The 20,024-nt window shown below is 54.2% G+C and overlaps 1 protein-coding gene across 1 annotated transcript in view; it reads left to right on the forward strand.

The window, feature by feature from the left end:
- Positions 1 to 20,024, forward strand: part of HDGF (heparin binding growth factor) — a 30,198-nt gene continuing 10,174 nt past the window's right edge. The window contains exon 1 of the mRNA XM_048827872.2: positions 1 to 363. Within this exon, the coding sequence (XP_048683829.1) occupies positions 277 to 363 (87 nt within the window). The 5' untranslated portion in view covers positions 1 to 276. The remainder of the gene's footprint in view (positions 364 to 20,024) is intronic.

Raw genomic sequence — 20,024 nt, forward strand, 5'->3', positions numbered from 1 at the left:
CGGGAGGGGGGGTGGGGAAGGGAGGGAGCAATTGAATTTCAAACACAAACAATTGCATGGGGCACCGACCCGTCTCCCGGGAGCCAACCTGCTTCTAGCACCACCGGCTCCCGTCCCCCCACCCCAGCCCCCCCAGGCCGCTTTGCTCTCCGGAGGGGTGGGGGAGAGCCGCTCGCCGGATCGCAGGGGTTTGCCTCCAAACTTCACCCTCCTCCCCCACTACCTAAGCCCGCACCCCCCCCCCCACTTTCCAGCAGCCTGGCGCTCAAGGCGAAGATGTCCCGGTCCAACAGGCAGAAGGAGTACAAATGCGGGGACCTGGTGTTTGCCAAGATGAAGGGCTACCCCCACTGGCCTGCTAGGGTAAGGAGCCTGCAAGGGGGATCGGGGCTTGGGGGGGGGGCGGCTGTGTGCAAAGGGAGGGGGGTCGACACTGCCCCCCTTCAATGGGATTCTCCGTTGCATAACGCGGGCTTTTGCACGTTGCACGGGGGGTGCAAGGCCGACCAGGCTCAGCGCCCCCGGCTGGCCCAGGCTTGCTCCCACCCACCCCCCGCCGGGCAGAGCGCACGTTGAGCCGGGCATGGGAGCTCGTAGTTTTAGATTATTGGGAGCCTGGGGATCTGGGAGGGAGCCTGGGGATCTGGAGTGGGACGCAGCCCGTGCATGGGATTATAAAACTCCCAGGCTAGGTTATAGGTATGGGGGCCAGGAGACCTGGAAGTGGGGCACCACCTGGGGAGGGAGATTTAGATTATAAACCTCTGTGGATCTGAAATTTAAACGTAGCCAGGGAACCTATATAGACTAGCCCTGGAAAACAGAGATTAGAGGATAACACTGTAAAAACTGGGATAGAACAGGGCCCGGGAGCCTACAGATTACAAGTGGACCACTGCCCTGCTTTCCAAGGATTATAACCCCTAAGATTATCTGTATAACTCTCAATTTTACCTATGCCCAAGAGAGTGTAATATCGGCTTTCAGGTTTTGTAGTTTCTTCATCTCTCTTTTCAGCCATTTTTCATAGGATCGAATTTCAGCTTCCACGTGAGAGGTGTATTTCATATAGTTTGTGTGAAATCAGGTCAGATAAATTATATAGAAAAAAGAAATTCAGTGTATATGCTGTTCTCTGTGTGAGCGCAAAACCTGCAATTAGACCATATAATAAATAGGTAGGAAACGACGTAGATTTATAACTAGGTTAATCTATTGCTTTGTTTTAATGTGTGTTTATATATGCTGCCCTGTGCATTTTCATGCTGGACAATACATATATTGCTCTGAAACAAAAGCTCGTAAATATATGGAAGCCAGATGGATATTTTTAGTGCTCCATGAGTGTTTACATGGTCCTGTCTGTTTTCATGTTGTGCAGTACACCTCTCTGGGAACAAAAATTAGTTCATACACATGTAGCTGGGAGTCAAAGTAGACTATAATAAATATACGCAAAAAGAAAAGGAGTACTTGTGGCACATGGTTAGTCTCTAAGGTGCCACAAGTACTCCTTTTCTTTTTGCGAATACAGACTAACACGGCTGTTCCTCTGAAACCTATAATAAATATATACATTGTGGTTTTGTGGCTACTTTATATGACTGCACCTTTCTCCATATTTTCTATGATTGTGCATTATTATTCCATCAGCACTAAAAGCGGCTGCAACTTAAAAATAAATATCACTTGGTCTATTGCCTGCTAATGATGCAGTTTGTTTAAAAAGTGAACCCGGTTGTATTCAGAGTTTCCTGCTAGGAGGGTCTCCTGCATTTTTTTGCTAATCTCCTTGGAGACAGTAAGTGAAACTAGACTTTCCCTGTTGTGTTTTAGTGGGAGGAGGGGAACTGGAGGGGGTACCAATGGGGATTGTCATATTTCATCTTCAGTGCAACAAACAGAGCTCTTCTTTATTTTTGTAATATTAGACTCCAAACAGAATTAAGGCTATAGTCAGGGGGTCACTGGTAACTGCTTTTGCCGTCTTTGTCAGAGCTTTAAGGGTTCTTGTTTATTTATCTTGTAAATTTAATTTAAAGGCACAGTAGTTCCATTTAGGTGCCCTGGGCCCTATGGGCCAAATCCCCAGATCGTGTAAAGTAGTGCCCATGTGTTACACCAGCTCAGGATCTGGCCCTTTCGGGGGTTCCTTTGTCGTGTGATTGGTTGGAATTGTAATTTTGCACGGTACTAAAAAGCAAATGCCCAGCTAGTGCTAAGAAAGTTTCTCTACGAAGCTGTGTTGGCTCAGCCTAGGAAATGCGGGGGTAATTCTGGAAGCACATGTGCTGGTCTGTTGCCTGCTTTGGGGGGGGAGGTTTGTCAGACCAGGCCTGCAGACGACATATCTTATAAGCTGGTAACACAAACGTGGACGTGTGTTTTCTTCATTAGTTCAAACTAACGGCGGAAAAAAACAAACCAGAACTTCAGATCAGATGTTTCCTCCTTATTTTGACCTCGTTTAGTTTTTGTGCCTCTGTTCGAGTGAAACTCTATTAATAGACCTGGGTCCTAGGCCCACAAGCTCAGACTTCTGACCACTTGATTCCCTTATTGGCATCGGGGCCCTGTTTTGTGTGTGTGGCTTGATTGTAACATAAGTCCCACGTGTTATTTCCGAGCACATGTGGGGTCCTTAGAGTCATGTGGTGTGCCGGATACCGTGAGGCTGGGCTAGGGAATTGTACCCCCGTGGAACTACATGGGTGATGATACACCAGTGCAAAACCCTATAATGCAGTCGCACTGCACTGGTACAGAATGGGGTTACACAGCCATAGGGTTAAGGTGCCGAAGAAGTCGTGCATTGGGTATAATTTAATTTCACTCCCAAGTGGTGCTGCTCAGGTTAAAAGTACTTTGTTATTTCATAACGAGCCTGATTTGATGTTACTGGCTGTGTCCGAACAGCTGGATATTGTAAAGTGGGATGCCTACATGATTGCCCCGATTCTGCAATCCGATCGGCGCCTCTGGACCCCTGGCGTAGCTCCCATCTCAGGATCGGGGCCTCTCCAGGTCCGTGCAGAGAGCCTGATTCTGTTGCAGCTGGCAGGAATTCTGCCCTTGTTTGAACTGGAACCAGGGTGGGGCTGGTTGGAGCGTGTGTGAACAGCAATGTTTTAAAAATCAATATAAATATTTGGAGCGTTTTGGGGGAGTGTTCTGCTGCTCCCTGGGATAGGCCCATCCAAGCCAATGGCAAAGTCCTGATCCAGGCTTTTGGGCTCTGCCATACTGTCGTCGTTTAATAATAATAAACAGGAGTAAGATTGGGCTGGTGTGCAGGCCTAAGTCCAGATTCAGCAAAGCACTTGGCGCATGTATGTAACTGAGAGCTGGGGATTTAAGCATGTGCCAACGCTTTGCAGAATTGGGGCCTCCACCCTCGCTCTCCTGAGCCCTGCTGATGTCCCCAGACGTAGGTGTGAGCAGGGGCTGCAGCAGGAGCTGCCCGGGGAGGGGGTGGTTTTCCTAGCTGCTTTATCTGGGCTCCTTGGGGCCTGATCCTGGGCTCTTACAGAAAGACAGCAAGAGCCTTCGCCATGCACTTCAACGGCAGCCAGCTCCAGGTCTTTAAGAGACAGACTTTGCCAGGAATCCAGTTGCTCCGGAGCGAGAGGGTGGGGAAGACAGACTCTTGCTTCAGAATACGTTGCTGGTTATTTTTAAGCGGTTGATGATGCAGTTTAAAATTTCCTTGGAGGATTTGCCCCCGCCCTCTTCCTCCTCGGTGCAGACGGGACAGGCTGAAAACGAAAGCGATTTCAAATGGAAAAATCGACCCAAAGAGCAGCTTGTTTGAAAGCGAGTTTTGCGCAGCCTCCCCCCCCCACCCCCAACTCCCTCCTGGCTTTTGTGGAATTACTTCTGTTTGGTTTCATACCGTGTGGGGGGAGGGGCAGGGGGATTATAACTTGGCTCTGGCCTGGAAATGTGTTTGAAAGCAGCTTTTCGAGGAGGAGCCAACAAGTGATCCTCAGAATCAGAATGTTTTCAGCGTGGGGGGGGGGGGGGGGGTGTTGTTTGGGGGGACGGGAAGGGGGCAGCATGGGCCGAGTTCTTGTTCGGGGGCTTTTGATCTCTGGCTTGAGGGGAGCATGGATTTTGCTCTTCGAATCTGTTACGTTTCTCCCAGCCTGATTAAGGGGGTTGCCAAAAAGGAGCGTGAGAGGCTTACTGCGTTTCTCTGGGACCTCCCTAAGGGACGTGTCTTTTCATTCCCGGCTGGAGTTTTGCTTCAGGAGAGGAAAAATCTCTTCCTTTGGCTGCGTGTGGCCTGGGGGGCTTGATTCCCCTCTTCAGAGGGGCCTAGGAGTGTGTGGAAGGGGTGAATTAGAGGAGCACCCACTTTAAGACCCCTTGACGTGCCTCAGGGCGGGCCGAAGCGGGCCTCTCCGCGGTGTCACTGGGAATCGGGCGCTGAGATTTCCGCTGGGAATTCTGCGGGGGGAGCCAGCTTGTCTGAGCTCCCTGCAGATCAAATTATAAAACGAGTGCGTGGGGGAGGAGGGGAACACAGGCAGGTTTCATATTGGGCATGTGATCCACGCAGTGCACACAAAGAACCGCTCTATTATTATTATTGTTTGTAGGCCAGTAAGAGCTCGAGGCCCCGGTCAGGGCCCCATTGGGCCGGGTGCTGCACAGACCCACAGCGAGAGACATGCCCTGCCCCGAAGAGCTCACGGGTGATTATTTCTCTGATGGCAGGATCAAGCTTGTCCCTTCACAGCCATGTGAAGGTGGGGGGCCGGATCCTCTGTTCCCTGTGCCTTGTGCAGCCGTTCGCACCAGTGCAAAGTGATGTAAAACGCTCCCACATCACAGCCACAGTGTTTTGCTCTCTGTTTGCCTTGGTGTAAACAACCCGACAAGCTTCAGGGCAGTGGGGAATAGGACCCAGTAGATTTGCTCCTGGTAGTAAACACTGGGAATATCCTGCACCTCCTTTGCCAGCGAGCAATCCTTAGTCAGGGCAGGAAATCTCTGCAGGATGCAGCCTTGGAAGGGCAGATACTCCTGGCCTTACTCCCACAGATAGGGTGACCACATGTCCCGATTTTATAGGGACAGTCCCAATTTTGGGGGCTTTTTCTTATATAGGTACCTATTATCCCCCACCCCCATCCCGATTTTTTAACACTTGCTATCTGGTCACCCTACCCACAGATAATCCCATTACTTGTGTGAGTAAACCGAGCAGTGTTGCTCACACAAAAAATGGGCCAATTTCTTTAAACCTTTAAGATTTTTTTTTAATGTGTTTTGGTCTGGTGCATTTGTGCAAAAAACCCAGGGTCTAAATCAGGTGAGAGTGGAATCTAAAGAGACAATAAATTAAAACTAGAGAGGCATAAACAGGAGGGAGGCGTGACCAGGGGGACTGCTTGAAAGTCATTTTATTTAGATCATAGTTCAGTTAGGTCATCGGCTCTTTCGGAGCGGGAGCTCTCTGGGAGCCTGTACAGCGCCTAGCACAATGGAGTTCTTGGCTGGTCCCTAGGCTGTACTGTAATTAATATGACTGACCAGCTTTCATTGTTAACATGTCTTGTTAGTTTTAGGTTGAGATTTATCGGGAGCCCCAGTGGGTTTAAGCTCCCAGTTGCCATTATGGGACTCGGGCAGCTTTGAAAGGCCCACCAAATGGCCGTCATCACCCCAACTGCCTAAAAGAAAAAAAAATCCAAACAAACCTAACCCATGAAATAATATTTGTAACCTAAAGGATGGAGGGGAAGGTTGGCTTTGGGGTTGAGGTGCTAGCCTGGGACTCAGGAGATCAAAGTTCAGTTTCCAGGCTCAGCTGGGTCCAGTCGCTCCATCTCTCTGCGCCTTTGTTCTCCATACTAATCATTACACTTATTATGGTAGCACTTAGGGGCCCCGACCAAGACAGATGGTGCCAGGCACTGTATGTACGTGTGATAAGAGACCGTCCCTGCCCTAAAGAGTTCACAATCTAAATATAGACAAGAAGTTGGAGGGGAAACTGAGGCACCAAGAGGGACAGTGACCCAGAAGGCCAGTGGTAGGGATGGGCATAGAAGCCAGATCTTCGTAGCCCAGCTCTTTAAGAACAGAGCCGCTCTTCCTCTTGATTTTAAGACCTTGGTTGTGTCGATTCAGAATTCCAGCTCTGCGGAGCGGGGATTGCATCTCCCTCTGTCTGTGCAGCCCCTGGCACGATGGAGCCTTGGTCTCCATGGGGGCCTATCGGTGCAGGTAGCAATACAGGGATACACACAGCTGCTGCAGTCGCTCTGCGTTCCCGACCTTAGGGACATCCCCCTCTGCAGCTATGGGATCCAAGTCCCTTCTTAATTACAGCCACATTATTTATTTACAGACAATTCAGAGGAGGTGTTGCAGGTTTGCTCCTGATCCTTCTGGGGGAGAAGTGCGGGGCGAGGTGCTCAGCACCTTTCAGAATCGGGGCCCCAAGAGGCTTAAGTAGAAGGCTCATGCTGCTGGCTGCACACAGGGCTCCTCGGTGCTGAGGTTGTGCGGGGAGGAGGTGGATCTTTGGCACCCTGCAGGAGCGGGTCCTTCAACTGTTCTTGGCGCTTCCTTGCTTGTGCGCCCTGCCTCTTTAAACGAGAAACCGGATCCTGGTGGCCTCGTTGCTGCAGGCCCCAGGCTCCGCTGCCGCTTTAAGGAGCTGGTCTCTGCGGGCCGCGCCATTTGTTCTGAAAGGCAAGAAACTAGTCGGGAGCCTCTTAAAGGGAAACACCATCTAAATCGGCACCCAGGCCCCTGCTGTCTCCTTGCAGCGACGCCCCCGGGGCTCTCTTCTCTCTCGATCCTTCGAGAGCGAGGCGGAACCCGGCCTGCCTAATTCTGACCGGGATCCCAGGTTTGGTCTCGGCCCCGCCATCAGAACAAGGGGGCAGCTGCATCCCCAGAAGCAGCGAAAGGACAGGGCTTGGCTGAATATAAAGAGGCTTTTTTATTGTGGTTGCTGGACTCAGACAGACCCCGTGGTCCTCTCTGGCTTCCAGTCTCGCCCCGCGTCGCCGTACGCTCGGGCTACCTGTGCACCGCCCGCAGTCACCTGAATTGCCTCCTCTTGCCTCCCCTCGGTTAACCTCAGTTTCCCCATCTGTTAACGATAGGGGACTTGCCCAGGGGCATGTGGCGTTTGGCAGAGTGGGGAATTGAACCTGGCTCTCCCAGGCAAGTGCCTCGAGTGCAGAACCAGCCTCGCCCCGTCTATCCTGGCCTGCAGGGCGAGTCCTGACGTTTCGCTCCAGATACAAGCACAGAGGCTGGGTGCGGTGCTGGAGTGGGAGCGGCTCCAGGGTGGGCCCCTGGGTCGCTGCGTTCTGCCCCCTGCAGCAGCCAGGCCCTCCTGGATAACGCTGTCTGAGCCACGCCCTTCTCGGTGGTGGGCAGGGCAGCTTTCTAGCCAGGCTGGTGCGCAGCAGTGGCCCCGCCTGGACAAAGTCGAGGCTCGGCTGTAGCCAGGGGCCACTGATTGCCGCAAAGGTCTGGTTGAGCAGCCTATGGGCCCGATTCTGCAGGGTACAGCGTGCCCCGGCGTAGTTCTTGGCTCCCAGCGGCTTCCGTGGGAGACCCTGCCGGGGGCTGAACTCCCAGATTCCAGCCGTGTTAGCTTTGGATCCACCTGGGATAGGTCTGTTACCTTGTGCCTCTGGGGGGGCCCCTGATCCTCAGTGATGCTGAGGCCACTCTGGCAGCTGAAGGGCTTGAAATGGCCCCTTGAGAATTGCCCCCTGAGTAGGGGAACCCCCTGGCTGGTGTGGGACTGTCGTAACCCTGCACTGTGGCTATTCCCTGCTTCCCGGGGGGCACAGAAACAGAGCATTAAATAAGAGCAGCCTTGAGGCTGCTGTGATTGGCAGTGGGGCCCTGGAATCTGGGGAGCACAAAGGTGACCTTGGGCAAATTGCTTAGCCCTTGTCTACACAAAACAGCAGAACCTTTGTAATGACTCTGGTCTAGTTAAAGCGGTACAGCAAGGGTGCAGGTATACTGGTATAAAGGTGCTTAAACTGGGGGATTTAGTCCCGTACAGGAAGGGGAATAAATTAAACTGGGCTCAGGTACCTTTGTACTGGTGTAGCTGCGTCTATGCTAGGAGTTGCACTGATATAACTAGATGGGTGAGAAAATCACGCCCCTAGCTGATGCACTGATACTGGTATAAGGATTGTGGGTGGATCTGGCCACGTTGCCTTGCTATTGGAAATTCCCCCCGTAATAAAGTCTTGTTGGGCTTTGCCAGTGTGATACGTTCCCAAGCGTTTTCCTCTCTCTTGCTGATGAGAGGAAGGGTCTTATCAGCCCAGAATGAGGGGGGTAAGTTAAGGAGATGGGATCTGAACGTGCCTGGGATTCCCACGTTAAGGTGCCGGCCTAACAGATCTGCTGTGATCAAGAGCTGCTGCGTTTAACCGGGCACCCAACCCACCCCTAGCGCTGACGACGAAGGGAGAGCACCCCCTATTGAGTCACACGCACTGCTTCTTCCAGCGCCGTGGCTGAGGGGGAGGTTCGTACCGACTCCAGGGGACAGCATGGGTCCTATTGAATCACCAGTACCACTTCCAGCAGGACGGCGGGTTTCCCATCCAGTCGCAGAGCGAGGCGGACCTTGCTTAGCTTGCACTGGCCCACCTCCTGCCCAAAGAAAACCAGCAAACACCCCAAGGAAGCCAATTGGGTCGGCCACCCCAGTGACACCATCCCAGACCCTGGGGGAACGGGCAGCATGGGCAGCGTCTCCTCAGTGCACACCCAGCACTTCAAATGCATCACCCTGAAGGCCTCACTTAGCCTCTGTTCCCCCACGGCACGGTGCCCAATCTCAGGGCCTTCTTCAGGCCCGGGCTGGCTCTTCCTCTTACTGTCTCTTCCATGACTTCCAAGCTGGCTTTCGTTCGGCATCGGAGTTTCCGAATTTTCCGCAAAAAGGAATTTTCACGGGTTTTGTTTTGTGGAAATGTTCGTTGTATTATCGCTTATAACATCAACCGTAATTTAGGCTGTCCAATTTCAAAATGGAAAGTCAACATGCTCTCTTCTGCAGATGGCAAAAATTGAGCATTACGATCTTATCGAAATGCTTTGTTTTGATTTCCCCACCCCACCCCCCAAAAACCCCTGATGTTTTGTCAAAGTCACTGTGTTCCTGCGGGAAGTTTCCATTTCAATGCAACAGTGTTTTCCAGTGGGGAAAAAGCCCGGCTGGGAAATTCTCACTCGACGCTAGTTCTGGGGTGAAGTTCTCTTCAATAAATGAGACTGCAACAGATTTTCCATCTGGATCTCGATCTCGGAGATGCTGATTTAATTCCAGAATTTTTCTGGCTTGACACTGAGTTTAGAACCTGGCTGGTTTTCTGTGCATACGCAGGGAGCTCCATGACTCTCCAAGTAGCCTTTTGCCATCCACCCGAGAGAGCTGGTTTGGAGTCCTGCTTGGGAAGGCAGATGACATGAGTGTGTTTGCCCCCAGCCCAGCCTCTGCCTGTCCTGGTGGACGTCTGTTCACCTTGCATGGCGTGATCCGGGAAAGGGTCGGGGTGCTGCTTGGAGGAGGAGGTGCAGAGGCCAGCTGAGTGAATGCCTCAACCGGTGCGTCCACACAGAGCAGATACTGCCCCAGAGCCCGTGGGAGTTAATCGGGTCTCGCTTTGCCCATCTCCTCTCTGCACTGCTGGGAGCCTCCAAACTGCTCACTGCTCCAATCCACCAGGTGCCCCTCTGCAGAGCCAGCCCAGCCCCCTCCCCCTGCCCAGTGTGTGGGACGTGCAGTAATGCAGACGCGTCGCATGCCAGGCTGGCTGAGGGGATGTCTGGGGCTCTCGGGCAGCAGAGAGGGAGTACAGCCTTATTTTCTTTTCTCTGTCCTGTTCTTCAGGCCTGTCACATTCCCTCCCGCACAGCCCTGTTTCTCGGGGCAGGGCCCGGGGCTGTTGTCAGAGCAGCATCCCTTGCTGGGGGAGCCGGCCTCTCTCTAAAGTGGGGACTCTGGCGTTCAAGGATTCGGCATATGCTAAAAATGCTACGGTACCAAGCCTGGGATCCCATTCCCTGCCATGGCCTCTTGGCATGGCGTGGAAGCCACAGAGACAGAACTCTCAGCCTCCTGTTCTGAGCTATGGGAGAATCACCCGCTTGCGGAGTGCAGTCTAGGGCCTCTGACACGCCACTGAATTGCTCAGATTCCATCCGGCAGAGAGTAGTGGGGCACGTCTTTTCCATTCGCATGGCAGTAGTGGCTGGGAGCCACACTCGTGGGCCAAGACCCCATTGTGTGCGGTGCTGTAATAGACATAATAAGAGACCGCCCCGGCCCTAACCAGCTTACAATCTAAATAGCCAAGAGAGACCAAGAAGGGGAAGGGAAACTGAGGGACAGGAGGGGAAGCGACTTGCCCAAGGTCACCCAGCAGGGAGGCCAGGTTTCCTGAGTCCCACTCCAGCGCTCTAGCCATTAGGCCACACGGCCTGCCCCCGACACTCTAGGTAACAAACATTGTCCGCCTGTCGCGCTGCTACAGCAACCGTCTGAATTTTCACCGTGTGCCCCGTGAGGGTCACGATCCCCCATTTTATAAGTGGGGAAACTGAGGCATGGGCCTGGGGTGGGAAGAGCTATGCCCGAGTTCCCATAAGAAGCGGTGGAAGAGAGACCCCCAGTGCGCTGATGGCTCGACTCCCGTCCCCTATGAAGAGCCGCGACTGGGAGCTGAAAGTGAAAGTGGGAGCTGGAGAAAGTCGGCCCAGGGAAAGCCACTGAGCACAAGCAGGCTGAGCAATCCTCTGGAAAAGATAAAGGAGCCCCGGGTTATTGCGACCTCTCCCTGCACAGAGCCTGCGTGCGGCAGCTGGGTTGCTGCCTGACCTTCCTGCTGATTAAATGTAAACATGAAACCCCAGGGGCCTGATTCTCCTTTGCACCCAGGCTCCTTTACGCTGCTCTAGGACCTTGGGGTGGGTGTTGGTGATATTCCCTCTCGCCCAGAGCGTGCTGTCAGCGACAGCCAGGCTGGGTGCATCTCCTGCTGTTCCCCGACGGGCCTGATCCTGCAGGGAGACAAGGGCACTGGGCAATTCCCCGGCTTGGATCCCAGGGCCCGGAGTCATTTAGACCCTCTTGAAAATGTCACCCGTCGTCTCTCAGCCCCGGTGCCCCCCGGGGTTCGTGCCTTGTGCACACAGCGACTCCTGGGTCGGGGTGCCAATGCCTCTCACTCGCGTGGTGCTGGAGTAAATGGCTGCGCAAGGAGGCAGGGCCCTGGAGGATTGGGAGGAAAGAGGGATAACAACACTCGCGGCGGGGGGGGGGGAGGGGGCGGGGAGAGGAGGAGTTGGAGCAAATGGCCACTGTTGCTTCTGGGGAGGGGGGGGAACACCTTGTTACGACTGCGACACCAGCTGAAGGCAGTGGGGTCTGCGAAGGCCCTGATCCTAAGCCCAGTGGAGTCAGATTCCTCTTGAATCATGCGCTGGGAGAGTGGGATTAAAGGTGAACAAGGATGCTGTGCTGACCAGTGGTCGGACCTGAGGGAGGCAGGGAGAGGGAATCCCAAGAATCAGCGCCATCTCTGCTATCGACTCTTATTTTGGGAGAGGCTGGGTGGGCTAGTGGTTAGGGTCCTGCACCAGGAGCCCTGGGTTCTGCTCCTGGCTCTGCCACTGCCCTCGGGGAAGTGGCTTCCTCTCTCTTGCTGTCTCCGTTTCGTCTCTCGTCCCTCCATCTGTCTCGTCCTTTCACACTCAGCTTTTTGGGGCAGGGACTATCTCTTGCTGTGTGTCTGGGCCATGCCCAGCACAATGGGGCCCTAATCTCACATGGCGCCTCGAGATGCCGCTGCAATACACAGAATAAGTGACTGTGGGTGAGTCGCTCGGCCCCTCGCTGCCTCAGTTTACCCACTTGTAAAAGTGGGTGTAATCCCTATCTCCCAAGGGTACCGTGTGGTTTGAATTAGGTCAGTCAGACCCTGGGGTGGGGGTGGTCAGACTCTTGGCCCATCATGTGTTTACACCAAGGCTCCTTTACGCTGCCGGGATGGTGCAAACACTAGAATAGGGCCTGGGGTCTCAATCTCCCCAGGAGAGCTGTGGGCCAGCATTGTCCTCATTGGGTCGGGGTGTATGGAATCAGGAACTAGCCTGCTGTGACTCTGACTCATTGTTCCTTTCTCATCGCTGCTCAAGATTAGTCACAGCTGCTCAGAAGCGGGTCTGAGACCTGGGGACACCTTTGCCAAGCTCCCACTCCCCCATTTGGTTTTCATATCGGAGATGGAGGGTTGGGGTGGGGAGAGGCAGGCAGGCGGTCCACACAACACAAATTCTTAAAGATCTAAACCCTGTGATCTTGTAGTTCGCTAGCACAGCCTAGGGCGTGACAGCTGCGTGGAAGGGCGGGCCTGACCTTTGTCCTATCGAATCAGGCTAGGGAACCAATTCCAACCCGCATCAGCCGTGCTGGGGCTGCTGGTTGGCTGGGGCCGGCCCATCACCAGCTGCTGCCTGGCACGTTCCTGCTTGGGCAGCAGAAGCAATGGGGCCTTTTCATATTGCAAAACAGAGACTAGCTGATCATCTGAGGATCCCGAAGCACTTTGCAGACACTCAGTCTCCTAGCACAGCTTGTGAATCAGGGGAGGCCCAGGGGAGTGTGGGCACAGTTGCAGGGGTGGGAAACCCAGGGCTTGGAATAGCAGGGGGGCTGCAAATCAGGATTTGAGAGGACACAGACAGAGGTGGGCAGGGCAGAGGCTGGGGAGCAGGGGCACTGCAAGTTGAGAGAGCCCCCCTCACGCAGGGAAAGGGCTGAGGGGGCTGGGGGCGGGATTGGAGGGCACACGCAGAGCGGTGACAGGGAAGCTTGCCTATTGTCTGCCATCTCATTGAACAGAGGCAAGTTCGATTAGTCACCAGCCTTGAGTCACTTCTCCCCGGTCCGTACGTGACCGTATGACCGAGCTTTCTGGGTTCAGCCTGTCTGGTGTGGGTGGGCAGCGGCGGCTGGCACAGTAGCTTAGGACTTGCCCCCTGCATCGCCAGGCAGCTGAGCTGGGTTCGATCCCCGCTCCCGCAGCCCAGGCCTCTTACTCTGGGTGGGTGGGACTCCCCGGTGCCGTGGAGGAGAACGGTGGGGGAAAGCAACAAGCGTCGCTCAGTGTCGCCCCACTGAGCTTCTGCCCTGCCAGACATTTTTTCACGTGGTTCGCACAACTGAAGCACACTCGCCTCGCAGGAGTGGCTCTTATCCCGCAGGGCTGGGCCTGGCTCCCCGCCCTGGACATCGCAACTTGGCATGTGGGGTCACAGCATGGCCCTGGTTTGGCCCAGCCGTCTCTCCCTTTGATGGTGGGGGGGGCTTTCAAATGGGGGGCCTGAGGCAGATTGGCACCCCTGCACGTGTGCACGACTGCGGGCACCACTGGTTGTTAAGGACAAAGGCAGGTGGCGGAGATGCAGAGCTCTGGGTGCTGTGATATCAGGAGTCACAGACATGCCCCCAAGGGTAGGGCACTAGAGTGGGAAGTAGGATATCTTGGGTTCAGATCCTGGTATTGCTGTGGACTCCCTGTTGGACCTTGGGCCAATCATTTCGGCTCTGGTTTAAAAGGCACTGAGGCATTGCTGTGCTCAGTGTTGCAAATGTTACGGGTTTAGGAGCCTAAGCCTCATTTTCAAAATGGATTTAGGCACTTGAGACTTAAGCTCTTCAATGCGTTAAGTTTGCCATGCTGAGCCCTGCAAGGCCTTAAAAATCTGGGCCTTGGTCGCTGTGTGCTTCAGTTTCCCCATCTGTAAATTGGGGATAATCCTTCCCCGGCCTCCCGGGGAAGATGGGAGGAATGAAATCCATTAATATGAGGGGTGGAGGGCGGTGAGGGAGTGTGAAGATACTTTAATACAGTAGCACTTAGCTCTTATGCAGGACTTGTCATCCGTGGATATCAAAGGACTTTACCAAGGGGGTCACTGTCGTTTAGTCTCATTTTCCAGCTGGGGAAACTGAGTCACCAGGCGGGTTGACTTGCTGGGAATAGAACCCAGGTCTCCTGATCCAGTACTCTATCCACTAGGCCACGCTGTACCCCCTGCAGCTACTGTAATAGCGTAGCTGGGGCCTCACTTCCAGACAGTAGCCGGTGCGTCCCCATCATGTGACTCCTTATTTGCATCTGGCCTCCTTCTGGCCCTGGTTATCTGGTACCCGCAGACACGGCAAGGGCGCTAAGTCTCTTGGGCTGGGTCGCTGCAGGCTCAAGATCCACCTGGGGAACAGATCAAAACAAGAAGGCGCAGTCCAGGGTGTCGCTGGAGCCAACCTCCCCACCCCACACCCAGGGGCGCAGAATCCGTGTGAAATGACTTGGGTTTCCATGATTTTCTAGGTGGCTGGGAGGCAGGGGGGGTCAGGGGGGCATCAAGCAGCCTGAAATCGAAAACCCTGTTGCTTCCTGTCTGTTGCGGGCTAACAGCTTCCCCGGCTGCGGTTACAGTCACTGGGCAGGTATATTTCGTGATCCTGCAGCTTTAGCGCGTCCTCTCCCAGCAACAGGAGCAAGGAGTAGCTGAGAGGCGATCTGACCATCCTTTCCCAGAACGAGAGCCAGGTAGCCGAGGTCCCACAGCACGCCAGGGGGAGCTGAGCTCCAGCCTGCCCAGAAGGGCAGGGGGCCATGTTGCAGCTGAGTTCCTGCCACACAGAGCGATGAGGCGTACGGGTCTAGAGAGGCCCTACACTGCTGGCACCGCTAGGCAGTGCTGTAATAATAAAAATGGCCAGAACAGAAGACTGGGAGCTGGAAATCAGTGAGTTCTTGTCCAAGCTTTGCAAGAGCCAAGACTGGTCCTTCTCCTGCTCTGTGCCTCAGTTTCCCTATCTGTTAAACAAGGGTGGTGATACCGACCTCCCTGTTTCACCAGCCCAGGAGGGTAAAGTCAAGGTGTTGATATGTGCATGGAATTAAGGGCTGTAGAGCAGCCTGTGTGGTGAACGCAGCGCCTCCATGAGCCGACCCCCATCCTCTCTGTGGTTTGTATGTATTAAAGCAGCCACCACGAGGCACCAGCTGAGATCAGGACTCATTGTGCCAGGTGCTGCCCATGCACCCAGGGAGAGACAGTCCCTATCCTGAAGAGCTCACAGGCTAAACAAAGGATGGGTGAAAGAAAGGATTATTATCCATTCATAGATGGGGAAACTGAGGCATGGAGCGATGGTCATGGCCTGATTTCCAAGGAGCTCTGGAGAACAGGAGCCGAGCTCTTTTGAAAATTCACCCCTCCGTTTTGGGCACGGAGCATTTGAAAAGCCAGCCCCACGTTAGGCATAGAACCCCTGTGTCCCAGTCCGGTGTGCTGCCCACTGGACCCCACTGTCCCTCTGCCTTGAGAGTGACCAGAGACTGCGCTGGGTAGACTCCCGATCCAATCCATCGTCAGTCTGGCCATTCCCACGCCGGGAATTGTTCAGATCTGGCCCTTAGGTTTTCCTAGACGTGAGCACTTTGCCCGTTCCGAACACACTGTACTTTGGGTTCCCCCTGACTGAAGTCCCTATTGATTGATTTGTAACTCTTGTTAGCAAACAGCTGCCAAGAGTCTGGGTCTCCCCAATGCTCCCTTGGCTTTGGAGGAGCTTTGGCTTTGGCATCAGGGGCTTTTTTAAATACTGGGGTGGGAGCGGAGAGTTCTACCACCAGAGTGGAGCCAGGATCGCCTCCCCAGGTCACAAAATAGCAGCCCTGCTTCACCCTGCAAAGCACCTTGGCTAATCTTTAACGCGCTCTCTAGCACTGTTGTTCGCTCTGCGCTTGTCCAATAAAGAATCTGTTACCTTAGACGTAATCTACTGTGTATATGATATTAAAATGTGCCCGAATATTGTGATGTGCCTTTGCAGACTTCCTACCAAGGATTACTGAACCCCCTTTTCAAACCTTAACTAACTTCCCCCCCAGCAGCTCTGTGATTTAGGTAGGTCTGATGCCGCCCCCGTGCCTCAGTTTCCTCATCTGTAAAATGGGCACGTGACTTGCCCAAAATCATGTTGTGAGTCAGCGGCAGAGCCCAGGAGTCTGGCTCCCAGGGGTAGGTGTTTTTGATTCCAGCACCTTTCTACCCAAGAACAAGCTCTGGTTCCTCTGAGGTCCCACCAGAGTCGCAGGAAACTGACCCCTCTCACAGACTTTCTTGCGGCCCTCCTTGGTGGCTTTCTCTGGACATTTTGTCTGAATTAGTTCTGGCTGAAACTTGGAGCTATTTCTAGAAACTATAAAAAGCTTCCAGAGAGTGATTTTTTGCTTTTATTCACACATGGGTAGCGTGTGTGTATGATTTTTATTTGCTGAAATAACAGCATCTGCTGTAAGCTTTAACTGGCTGTCTTTGGGAGGAGGATGAGGGAGAAGGGGACGACTAGAGAGGAAAGATGGTCCAGTGCTTGGGGCACTGGCCTAAGGCGTGGGAAGATCCAGGTTCAATTCCCTGCAGTGCCATGGACTTGTTATGTGACCTTGGGCAAGTCATTTAGACTATCTGTGCCTCAGTTTCCCATGTGCACAAGGCGGGGTTTCCCCTATCTCACAGGGTTGTTAGGAGGACAAACCACACTAAAGACTGTTGAGTGCTTTGAGATCTACCGATGAAATGGCTATGCAAGAAACAGGCTTTGTTAATGAGACCTGAACTAGGTATAAACATCCTCCAGGGAATGATGGATCCAGACTTGGAGCCGTAACCTGAGCTGGTGTGAACTGGCGCAGCCTTACTCCCCTCTGCTGATTCATACCATTGGAAGGTCTGGGCCTTTACCTGTAGCTGAGCCCCAAGCAAGAACAGCCAATCTGTAATTTAAGTCCCAAGGCCTCATGGGAGGTGTAGTCTGGCTAGAGAGCCAGGCCCATCTTGGAAAATTGGGACAGGAACCAACCGAACTACAACTCCCAGAAGGCACTGCGGCAGTTTACCAAATGGAACTATTTCGCTGTTTGGGGTTTTTCAGCCAGAAATGAAAGCATCCTGCCCAAAAAAAAAAAAAAAAAGATCCTTTGGTCAAAACCTGAATTTCCTTTGCCCCCAGCCGGAGTTAGGAACCCTCCTAGCCAGTCGCTGGCTGCCTGGCGTTAGGACAGATCTCCCAGGGACTGACAGGCTGGGCCATCACTGCCCGTTCCTGCGGTTAGATGCCTTTGGCTGCAGCCGGTGGGGCAGGAGGCTGGGCAGGCCAACAGGCTGGAAAAGATCACGGAAAACCTCCACCCCAGTTGGCAGTAGTCCTTTAGCAAAGAGGCTAAAGCTCTGAAGGCCCATTTTGCCCACTGGATTCGGGCTGAGGCATGCGCTGGCAGAGAGTAGGACGCATGGGAAACTGACCTTGCCGGGGCGTGCCTGCTTTGGGCACAGACAGAGGTCTCTGTTCTCTATCCTAGCCCACTTGCTAGCTTCTGCATAGGGGGAGGGGCGATTCAGGGTTTTTTTCCCCCCCTCCTCCTTGCCTGTGGTATTGTGTGGCCAGGCGTCTTTATCCGTAAAGGCAGGTGCAGCTTGTGTTCCTGGCTCCCCAGGGAGAGCCCCTCACACCTGGCCCGGCTCTGGTGCGGTGGGAGGGTCCACAGCCAGCCCTGACACTGTGAAGATGAAAGTCGGGGAGCTTGCGATTTTCTTTTCCTTTTTAAACAAAGAGATTCAAAAGACAAGGGGTGAATAGGCAGGAGATTCTGGCCTGGCCTTGATCCTTCCAGCCAGAGCCATCAGCAATGGCCCCTGAATATTCCCGATTAACTCCTAGTGCAGATGCTCCAATTCCAGAATCAAAGCACCTGATTCCGAATTCCACTTGATGTGCTGCCCATGCACGCGGTAATTGAGAGTAGTTAATCTCCTCTGCATTCACACCCTGCTTTATTGCGAATTAACTCTCACATGTAGCCAAGTCCTTGGGTGGGAGAAGGGAGCGGCTGTTCTGCGCCTAGAGCAAGGGACTGGGAAGAAGGCATCCTGGGTTCTAGGCCCAGCTCCAAGAAGGGAGTGAGGGGTGTCTAGTTCTTAGCGTGGGGGGGAGGTTGAGAGCGAGGACTCCTGGGTTCAGTTCGCAGCACTAGCTGGGGATGGGGACTAGAGATTAGGGTAGGGAGCTGAGAGGCAGGACGCCTGGGTTCTATTGCTATCTCTTCCATCAAGCTGGGCGAAGCCTCGTGGACTCACTGCAGGTGCTGCCCTGACAGCATAGCCCTTAGGGTGGGGTTCAGGGTTAACAGCTTAGTTTCGGCCTAGGGGCTGACCCAGCCTGGCCCTCCAGCCCTGTTACCTGCTTGCCAAGAGGCTGGAGGTGCCCTCTGTGTGGGTGGGCAAGGGAGGGGCACAGAGCTGATTTGCTTTGCAAAGGGGACATTATCGTGACCCCTACCTGCAGAATAACACGACCCGGGAAAGGGAGGAGCGCATGGGGTGCAGAAGGGCTGGAGCTTTGGGAAACAAACCAGCAAAGGGGGATATTCCCCCCCCCCCGCCCCGAATCAAACAGTGGGGCAGAGCCGCTGGTGGCAATGAGATCATAAGCCACAGCTGTAGCAGCCGGAATGTTTAGCCCTGGGAAAAGCAGAGGAAGGAGGGGACGGGGACAGGGGTCAGTTGTTCCCCCTGGCCACTGGAGGCAGGACCAGGCATAACAGGGTGAATCTGCAGCAAGGGAGACTTGGGTTTGATATTGGGGAAAAACTTTCCCCTTATGGGGGGTTGAGCTCTGGAACAGGCGTCCAGGGGAGGTCGTGGAATCCCCATCGTTGGAGGTTTTTCAGAACAGGCTGGACAACGCCCTGTCAGGGATGGTCTAGATTTACTTGGCCCTGCCTCAGCGCAGGGGGCTGGCCCTGATGCTCTCTTGTGGCCCTTCCAGCCCCACGTTGCTCTGATTCTAGAATAAAACCCAAGGCAGGTGTAGGGAGCAGCTCCCCATCCAGGGGAAGGATGTGGGGGCCTGCACTGCACCGTCCATGCTCTCCCCCCTGCCCCCCGCCCCCATCCCGTTTGTCTCTTTTCCTGAGAGTTGCTTTGTTTTTTAGCTTTGATCTGTGTAATGTTGCTTCTGTTTGGTTTCCACCTGGATGCCTGACTTCACTGCCCAGCACTCTGTCAGGACTGTGGTCTAGAAATCAGAGCATGGGGAAGAGAAGCCAGGACTCCTGGGTTCTATTCCCAGATTTGGGAGGGGAGTGTCGTCTATTGATCAGAGCAGGGTGCTGGGGGAGCAGGACTCCTCGGTTCTCTTCCTATATCTGGGAGGCCTGTGAGCTGCTCTCTAATAATAGAGATGGGTCCATCCTGAAACCTCCATTTCCAAACTCCCCTTGGTGGGCATGGAGAACACCAACACCTGAATTCTGCAGCTGGGGTCTGTGCCTCCGTTCTGGCAGACACCCTCCCCCTGTTCCTTCAGTTCTCCCAGCGCTCTCCACCCAAGTTGCACGGGGCCACATGTCGGTGACTCGCCCGTTGCACTGTTGATTTGGGCACGTGCGGGTTTCCCTGTTGGTGAAACTTTCTTTTCCTGTCTGTCCCTGGCCTGCGATGATTCCCAGGAGCAGGGTGTGTGTGTGAGGTGGGGGGAGGACAGAGAGCGTGGCTGGGGGCAGGGGATCGGGTCTGGCCCGGAGGTTGTGGTTTCCTTTGTGTCGTCTCTATCAGGCCTGGCAGTGGGTGGCGGGGCATTGCAGGGAGCCAGTTATCGGACAGGCCAGAGAGCCAGGGGGAGGAGCACAGGGTGGCATACAATGGGGGGGGGGTGTGCACATGCAGGTTCTGGTGTGATAGTGGGGCAATGGAGGGATGCATTGTGAGAGTGGTGGGGGGCGTGTGTGTGTGCAACAGGAGGGGATCTGCTCACAGAGGGGGAGGGGAACGGTGTGTGTAAGGGGGAGGGGCTGCTGCGAGCGTGCATGGGGGAGGGGTAGTGTGAGACGTTGTGAGCGTCTGTGGGGGAGGGGATAGAGCTGGTGTGACAGTGCGTGGAGCTG

Source organism: Caretta caretta, chromosome 24 (assembly GCF_965140235.1).
Source record: "Caretta caretta isolate rCarCar2 chromosome 24, rCarCar1.hap1, whole genome shotgun sequence".
NCBI classification, from domain to species: domain Eukaryota; kingdom Metazoa; phylum Chordata; order Testudines; family Cheloniidae; genus Caretta; species Caretta caretta.